The sequence below is a fragment of the Cicer arietinum genome, chromosome 5, assembly GCF_000331145.2.
Source record: "Cicer arietinum cultivar CDC Frontier isolate Library 1 chromosome 5, Cicar.CDCFrontier_v2.0, whole genome shotgun sequence".
Taxonomy (NCBI): domain Eukaryota; kingdom Viridiplantae; phylum Streptophyta; class Magnoliopsida; order Fabales; family Fabaceae; genus Cicer; species Cicer arietinum.
The window spans coordinates 72,381,158-72,391,344 of record NC_021164.2 but is presented as its reverse complement, the minus strand read 5'-3'; the positions used below and the strand labels follow the sequence as shown (position 1 = coordinate 72,391,344).

Sequence of the window (10,187 nt, the reverse complement as noted above, 5' to 3'; positions counted from 1 at the left end):
TATGCCTTTACTGTGCAAATGACGTATGTTATTAACTAGTTCGTGTCGCACTAACTCACATGCATGAATTGATTAATGTGACACATGAGACATATATGTTTAAGTCTAATTTTTTTGAATTATTAGTCAAGAATGACAAGCTACTAAGTTTAATATCCATTGAGTTTTGGCAGATGAGACCATCAAAGATTGACTGAGATTTTGCTGATGGTGATAGAGTCTCGTCTTGCTCAGTCACATTGGGACTTACTTGGTTTTCTAAGTCAAAAATAATTCAAAAACAAAGTGAAATGATAAATCGATATTGATTTTCATATTGTTTTGGAGTGCATCAAATAAGAAGCAAAACGATCAGCAAAGTGCATCTATTTTTTCATGGGCCACAATGAAAAAGTTACACATGCACATGGAAAGCATAATAGGTTGCAAAACATGGAATATTAGACAAGCCACAATCTTATACACCACCATACAAATATAATCCATAATAGTAGTTTAGACACGATCTTTAAATGATTACGATCATATGTGATAGGATTTAGACTTTAATTTTAAATGTATAAATACCAGTTATAATTGTCACTTTAGACGCGTATTAGTCAACTTTATTTTTACTTGCAGTTTATATCTTTACTTTACCTTCACTTATGCTTAGTTTAGTTTGGTAATTCTTAAATAATTTTTTATGACTAACTTGACGTTCTTTGAAATAGGTAAAGAACTTAACGAAAAACAAAATTATTTTTTTAATCTAATTGTTGAAGAAATGAACCTTTTAATGGATTGATTCTTCAGCTAACTTTTAAAATAAAAAAATTTAAAAATTCTACTAACTTGAAATGATCATTTTTTAATAAATAAAATAGTTAAATTTAAATGGTCAACGATATGTCATGACCACGTTTTCATAATAATAATAATAATGGTTAATCTATACTATAAATAAAAAGAATATATGATTTTTGTGGATTTTAACTTTAAATTTTATACTTAATTTAAATTATTTTATTTATCATTTTTTTAATTCGACAGCTGTCTTTAAATGTATAAATTAATATAAAATTATACCAAGTTTGGTATTTCCTTTTTCTGTTCAATCTTACCCTTTTGTTTCATCAATTTTATTTTTTTTACCAATTAAATAATTGAATTTTTTAACTAATCATATAAAATTTATAAGTCATGTTATTTTTATGAAGAAAAACAGATTTGTCCGCATATAAATAGATATATAATTAATTCAAAAGATTGTCATTAAAATATTTCGTTAAATTTTATTTAATAATTATTAAAAGAATACAATTTCTTCGTCCAGATTCGATTAGCCTACAAAAATCGATTTCAAAGTATGTATCTGAAGAGAATTACATCACATCCTTATTATGAGGAAAATGAGTACACTATTTTATCTAGAATCTAGTTCGATGAGTTCACCCATTTTATCCCGCCACCAAAATTGATAACTATCCAATGTTCCATTTCATTGACCAAGTTTACTCTTGTCTATGATTATGAAGCAAGGCAAACTCATTACTCATATAAATACCATTCATACTAAATACAAATGAATGTGTATTACTTAAATAAAAGATTAGATACTCGTATTCCTATTAAACTCGTCTAGAAGCACTTTATACCAAAAATACAACTCATCTTTTTTTTTTTGTGAACAAAATAAAAAAAGCTCATCTAGAAACAGCCAAATTTGATAAATAATACGACTATCCATTTCAGACCATTACACGTGGTATAGTAGTCCTACTAGTAGTAGGTAAAAAACTAAGCTAAAACAACCCAAGAAGCTATCCTACAATACGATCACACGTGTGGGAGTCTTCTACAACCGGTTAAAGTTCACACGTGTAGGATTAATAATTCTACTCCCACGCACGCAGTTACACTACACATGACATAGGTAGATATTTTAAGATTCGAGTTTACGTGCATAAAAGAAGCCACACCATGTTGACTATTAGATCAAGAACGATTCAAAGTTTCAAATTATTCGGAAAAAATGAAAATCTAATTTTAAAATTTCAGTCCTTCGATTTCAATCAAAATCAATGTAAGTGCATCCAATCCAAATCCATATTTTAACTGCTATGAAAATGATAATTGATACGTTCGATTTTCATATGTTAAAATAATAATTATTAATTATAAAATATCCAAGTATACAAAAGCGGCTATGACAATAACTTGTGGCAGTGACCCATACCATACCATATGATACCAATGGTCAACAAAATAATCTCACCCCTTCACCTATTATCTTATTATTATTATTAGTTTTCTTTCTCTACCAACTCTTATTACAATTTTGTGTATATATATTCCACAACAACCAAACACATATACCTATGTAACCATAAAACTACAATTGATAAAAAAAAAAAACCACAAAGTTAGAAGAAAATGGAAGTGGTGTCACCTAGTAGTCCCAATGGAAGTCCCACTTTCACCATAAACCATTTTGATTTCAATTTCAAGCCATCAACAATATCACCTTATCTAAGTGCTCCTTCTTCACCTAAACGCTTTGGACAAAATTATTACTTAAGCGCTCCAGCTACCCCATCAAGATTTTACTCTCAATTCGATTATTACTTAAACAACGTTGCCGATGATGTTCATATTGAAGATAATGATGACGATGAACACGGTGGATTCGCGTTTTCTGTTCACAGAGAATCCGATTCATCACCTCGTTCAGCTGAAGAACTCTTCCATGGTGGAAAAATCAAACCTTTGGAAACTCCCAAATCGCCTCTTTTATCTCCGAATCGACCCACAAAATCTCCGATAGCAAAAGGGAAAAAAGCAATTATTGAAACATTTTTTCGAACAAAGAAGAACAAAGAACCCTCTTTTGTTGAAGAGAGAAGAGGTAGAGATAGAACTCCCACATCTGAGATTTCATCATCGAATTCTAATCGTAGAATCACGCGTTCACATTCTCCATACAGAACATCACACTACACATTTGAAGGACAACAACAGAGTAATAATAAAGAGGATTCTGTTCCAACTTCTTCTTCAAAGAGTTCTTCTAGAATATGGAGATTGAGAGATTTTTTGTTGTTTCGAAGTGCATCAGAAGGAAGAGGTTCAAACAAAGATCCATTCAGGAAATACCCTGTTTCTTATAAGAAATCTGAAGAAGGAAAAGGTTCATCAATTAGAAACACTGAGAATCCAAAGTTAAGTAGAAGAAAAGAAACTGTTTCTGCACATGAATTGCTCTATGCAAGGAAGAAGGCAGAGTCAGAGGATTTGAAGAAGAGAACTTTCTTGCCTTATAAACAGGGGATTTTGGGAAGATTGGCTGGGTTAGGATCAAGATGAACATCACTCATCTTTTCTCATTCAATCTTTTTGAAAGAATTATATTTTTTTTCTTTCATTTCTTTTTCTACATAAAAAAAACTGTATTCTTTTGTTGAAATTTTAATAGACCATTTTATTTATTACTTCTGTTATGTTGCCAGAATTTTCATTTTATTTATCCTTTTATCTATTTGATGTGATGGTGATATCGTGGCTTTTAAATAGCAATTAGCAAGTAGAAGTTCACAATCAAGTTTGTTACATACGTATATTCTAATATTCTATTAGTACAATTAATTGTTATTCATATTGTATAACCGACATTTACTGTGGTACAGTACAGACAAGAGCATGTGGCTTGTCAAGTGAAGACAAATCAGTGATGTTTGTAATGTAGATGGGGCCGAATAACAATGTCTGTCATAAAATTATCATATTCAATTTGATAACAATCTTTTGGTGTTTGACATTAGCGGTTGTATGTATGTATACCTGTAACAAAAATAACGAAAATAAAAAACGAATTCAATTATTTTTGTGTCTTATGTTGTACAAATGTCTTAAGTCTGATCATTTCCAAAGGTACAACGTGCGGGCGGTATTATAATCCATAGTGGTAGACACTCCTACCCAACACATGTGAGAGTTAGCATGGATGAGTTCTTCATCATTTCATTTTTAATTTACATATTCTCTTCCTCTCAGCATCTCAGATGTCATTTTTAATAAATATAAATTGTTAAATAATGAAGGTTATTTTTTAGTATAATTTTAATTTTTTATATTATTTTTCAATAATTATTATGTATATAACTCGTAAAGTATTATTATTATTAATAGTTAAGATTAATATTTTATTAAAATAAGATATTTATTTTTTAATTATTATATTTTTAATACGTGGACAAAAATCATAAATGATAATTATTGTAAAATGAAATAAGTTTTTTTTTTCTGGGTGCCTTAACATTAACATAAGCCATTTGATTACTCTCTCTGTTATATAATTATTTAGCTATTTGATCATTTTACACAGAAAAATCTATAAATAAAAAAGATAATATTATTTTTATCAAATTGTTTTTGTAAGGTGTTGGTTTATTATTAATGTCATAAATATATTGTGCAAGATATTGAATTGAAAAGAATGCAATGGTATTAAATAAAATGTACAATTGTAAAAAAATTATATTAAAAATTAAAAACAATACTTATTTTGAGATATTTTTTACAAAGATCAATTAATATAAAACAAATAAAATAATATTTTAATTATAAAATCATTATAATTTATTTACAAATTGTATTTATCCTCCCTTGAAACCTTTATATAATTAAAAAATAATTGAGTCAATAAAAATTAATATATTTAATTTATAATGTTAATTAAATACATTAATTTATATTGACTTGATTATTTTTTATTAAAAAAAACAGTAATTAGGGATGTTTGTTGAATCACATTTTTTAAAATAGGTAACTATAGAATTTATAAGGTTTACAAAGAAAAAAATTAGGTATAAAAGTTTTGAGGATAAATAATTTCCCATAACTTTTTATATTCTCATAGATTTATTCCTAAATGAAAGAGTGAAAATTAGAATTCTCGTTGAAGTTTATATATACACATTTTTAAAATAAAAAATTATAGTTATTACTTTTTCCAGAAAGACTAAATTGTGTGTCACACCTTCATTACAATTATATCTCTGCCTCTAAAACTCCTCCAAAAAAATCCAAATTACAGCAATTGCATGATCACGAATAATACGATTTATCATTTGTCCTTTTTTCTGAAGAAAAATATTTATCCATTTTAATTTATAGGAATTCCTTAGATTGAAAACAATAAGGTTCAAAAACATTATAATCGAAAAAATAAATATATAAATAAACATACAACATTCAAGATAATAACATAAAATAATAAAATAACTATAATAATAACAAAATATATATGAATATGACAATATTGAAGTTCTCAAAAAATATATGTATAGTTGAAGTTGTATCATTAATAACATCAAAATTATTGATTAAATATAAATTTATTCTTGATCAAAATTAATCTATCAAACAAACACTGCATTAATATAAATAATTACTACACCAAAAGTGAAAGAAAAAAAAATAAATGTGAAATATATTTATTAATTAATAAGAGAAGAAGAAGAAGAAAAATTAGTCAAATGAGAGATTTTAAACCAAAAAATAACTTTAAATTAAATTACACCTCCCTATTTTATTTTTTCTAATCTCCTAATAAACTTTTGTGGTTTGGGTGGAGAATTACGATTTTTCTCCTCTTCAAAATAAATACCTCAATTAGCGCACACAGAACATATTGATTTAGATATTCATACTTGCTGTAAAAATATATAGGAAATAATGTTAGATTAATTAAAATTTAAAAATCATTTGTAATTTAATTTTTGTATTACGCTTTCATTCTTCAGTTTTAAAGATAAATACTCTTGTAATCCAACACTTGGTCGCCAGTTAATTAATATTTGACCAATACATTTTTGTCAAAATAAGAAAAATCTTTAATAACATGAAACCAATTTTTTAAAATATTAAAATTATCTAATTAATATTAAATAATTCATGAATAATAGGTAAATGAAAAATGCATGAACATTTTCTATATATAATATGCACATATAATAATGGCTAGATGCTATTAAGATTATTTGAATTATTTAATTTTACAATGTTTAGAAATTTGTCAAAAAAACAAACAAATTTAGAAATTCATAAATAACAAACATATAAAAATACAAGAAAGTCTTTACATAGAATGTCCACACCTAATAATAGACAGATTATATTCAAAGTTTAGAAAAAGCAAATTTTATGAATTTGATGCTATATTTGTCAGATATAAGAAACATCTAATAAAAAAAAAATCAATGTTTAAATTTTTTTGAATTATCTAATCAATAAAATAATTTAAAATTCATACATAATGAGTTACATCAAAATTTAAGAAAATATAAGAATAATCGATGTATATAATGATGAGCATATTCTATATTAAAATTAGGAAAAATATATATTTTCCAAATATAAAGTATACCTGTCAAAAAAATATGTATAACAATAACAACAAAATTGTTAGAATTATTTATTTAATAAATTAATATATTGAACTTCATAAGTAATTTAAAAAATAAAAAACATAATCGGCAGATTTTATTTTAAATTAAGGGAAACTATGTTTTAAAGGTTAAATAACACATGTGGTCCCTTAACTTAATTTCAGTTGACGTTTTAGTCATTTAATTTTATATTTTTTCTCGATTACGTCTTTTATTTTAATTTTATGTGACAATTTGATATTTTATGTTTTAAAATGTTACCAATGTTATCCTTTTTTTTTTTTACAAAAATTCAAAAAACTCATCAAAACTTTCAAACAAAATCCATAAAATTAATAATCATCTTCAATATAATGCAAATTTCATCAAATGCATAACTCAAATATTCAAACAAATTCATATTTTAATCTCCAACAACATCAAATTCATCAAATAAAGAATGAAAATTGTATGTATGCTCCTTTATTGAATTTGCTCTGAGATCTTTGAAACTATTTTCTAAGATTTCTAACACTTTTTGAAATCCAAACAATGTACGAATTGCACTCTCTATATATCTCAATCTTTTCCATCAAAGTGTGGCATATGGGCATAAATTTTCTATTGTTTGCACTTGAACTCATCCTCACTTCATTTGTGTTCTTGATCCTCACACTCCACTCGTGTTTGACACTTTTTATTTTGAATCAATAAACCTTACTCTAAAAACCAATTATTGGTTTAGATTGCAAGAAACATAAAAGTGTTTGATATTTGAATGAATGAATTACTTCATTGATCAGATACACTATACTATTTATACATGATTTTATTCTCGTTCGTTCTAACTAACTAATTACAAGTTATCTAACAACTAGCCATTAGATATAGTGCCTTGCGAAGAATTTTTTTAGTTCCAAACTCATCTTGAGAATATACTAGAGTGTGTGGTTTTTGTAGCATCACAAACTGAAACAAAGGTAGCAAAATTCCACATTTATTGTGAGGAAGGGGCATAGATTGTTAGAATCCTTATTTTCATGATGATAGTCAGCAAGCGTTTAACATGAAGGTTTGGAAGTGTAAGTGAGAGGTTCACGTGGACATTAAGTGAATTAAGATGAATCATTAGATTAGATAAGATCGAACGGTTACAATTTGATATGAAACTTTTAGTTTGACAAAATTGACTATGTCCCATCTATTAGATATAAGAAAAAACTCTCACAACAATCAACCAAATTTTTAAAATTTTCTGATGATTTACTCAATAAATATTGATAAATACATGCATAAATGGACAAATAAAAATAAAAGAAAAATATCTACCAATAATATTATCTACACATAATGATAATATATTTTATTCCAAATTTAGAAAAAATATATCCTACAAATAAGTTACAATATATGTCAAAATAATAAAATATAATAATAAAAGGTAAAAATATTCAAATTTTTGAATAATTAAATAATATTCATAAAGTCAAAAATAACGGGTGATGAAAAAATATTAAAATCTCTAAATGAAATGAAATGTGTAAACACAATAATGCCCATATTCTATTCTAAATTTTCAAAAAGAAAGTTCTATAAATATGTTTCTATATTTATCAAATATTAAAAAACCTCTAATAATAAGTTTTTTTTAAACAAATAATGCTATATTAGTATTGTTAAAATTGTGTTAAGAGTGATAGTCAAATCATAATCTCTTTATCATTTTAGTCTGTTAAATCTTTCATCTCAACCACAAAACTAACTTTATATCCCCTTAATAAATAAATAAATCTAATTTTTTAATTACATAATATTTTGAAATTCATAAATGGCAGAAAATGAAAATTAGAAGAAAAATACATACATAATGATGAGTATATTGTTTTTAAATTCTTTTTAATAAAAAATAAAAAATAAAAAGGAAAGAGATTCTACAAATGATACATTCTTCATTCACATGAGAAATCAGCAAATATTTTCTTTTGGTGTAGTATGTAAAAATATAAGAAAACGGGGATGAATATTTTACAAATAATTAAATATGAGAAAATTACACTAGACATGTTACAAAATTTGTAAATAACTAAATGAGTTCATTATAATTTGAAGTTTAGTTTTCTATATTTCAGTAACATAACTTTTTTGTTAGATTCAAATTTATTTATTTTGTTTGTTATTTTTATATTTATTTATGCTGAAAATTTTATAATTTTATATCTTGATACAAAATATATTTACTATTACGAAACGCTTATCCGTGTTTAACACGAATCAATTAGCTGAGTAACATTAAATATGGAAAGACTGGGTTTGAGATAAATTAGTTAGAGTATAAGTAATTTTTTTTTTATCTCTTAAGAATCTTGATTCTTACTTTTTAGTAGAGAGCTATGATTTTTCTCAACTTCAAAATAATGACCTCAAATGCAAAACAATCTATGTGATTAGCCCATTTGGCATAAGAACATATTGATGTAACAAGCCACTACTACTCAAAAATAATATCATAGTACTCTTTTTATCCATCTAATAAATATAGAGGTGAATTAAAATCATTTTTTGGTTTAAATTTTTTAAGTCGATTTTTTCTTCATTTTATTTAGTGAATTTTCACAAATTTAATTTAGCTTTTGCTTTTTTTTTTTTTTATAATTTCATGGTCGTCTAAGTGCAGCATTTTTTATGATTCAATCTTGGTGCAACACTCTTTGGTATTTTAGTTCTCCTTGGTGTGGTATTTTTTTATATACTACCTTTAGATGAGTATTATATACACATCTTTTAAAACATTATTATACTTTACATTGATCATAATAAAAGATTCACTAATAATTAAGATGAGTAGTTAAGTAAAATAATTATCTCTTTATTTAATTTATTACATTTTTTAATTTGTGTGTAAAAAAATTTAAACTACACACGTTATTAGATAAAAAGATTAATTAAATTTATATTGAAAATTAAAAATCACAATTATTTTAAAATAGGTATTTTTTTTCTTTTGTAAATATGATAATTATTTTAAGAAGGAGTTATTACCTTATAAAGCCTTTGTTCCTTCTTATCGAATCTGATACGAGACTTGCTTTGTTAACCCCCTTCGTATCTAAGTGATCTAAGTCATTTTTTATGACTTATATAGTTGTCACTTTAATTTTGTTTTTCCTTAATGTATTATGCACCATTCACTTTAACTTCCCACTCCTCCCATTTCAAATGAAAATATCATTTTGTCCATTAAAAAAATTAACCACTCTATTACTCATTCCATTTTTCGAAACTTCCAAAATTTTCAAAATTTCGAAATATAAAAAAGTAAACTTTTTTGACATTTTTGAAACTTTTGATAAACACGAAAGTTTCGAAACGTAATTTTTTCAGAATATTTTGATGTTTTTGAAACTTTTGATAAATCTAAAACTTTCGAAATGTATTTTTTCAGAATTGATCAAAAATTTCGAAACTTTTGATTAATTTGAAAGTTTCGAAACTTCTGAAATAGAGAAAATTTTAGAATTTTCGAAACTTCCGAAATAGGAAATTTTCGAAAATTTCCAGATTTGGAAATATTCGAAACTTTCTAAATTTTTGAAATGTAATCATTATTTCAAAAATTTGAAACTTTCGAAAAAGATCAAAAGATTTAGAGTTTTCTATTTCAGAAGTTTTAAATATTTTGAAAGTTCCGAAAATTGCCATTTCGAATATTTCAAAATTTTCGAATATTTAAAAAATTTGTTTAGTTAAAAGGGTAAAATTGTATTTATATAAAAATGGGGG

At 25.1% G+C, this 10,187-nt stretch overlaps 1 protein-coding gene across 1 annotated transcript; it reads left to right on the top strand.

Annotated features, from left to right (window-relative positions):
- The first annotated feature begins 2,160 nt into the window (after positions 1-2,160).
- Positions 2,161-3,470, top strand: LOC101496663 (uncharacterized). Its single transcript, XM_004501536.4, has one exon. It carries the CDS (start codon positions 2,416-2,418, stop codon positions 3,343-3,345), a length of 930 nt encoding a protein of 309 aa, XP_004501593.1. The 5' UTR covers positions 2,161-2,415; the 3' UTR covers positions 3,346-3,470.
- Positions 3,471-10,187: the final 6,717 nt, after the last annotated feature.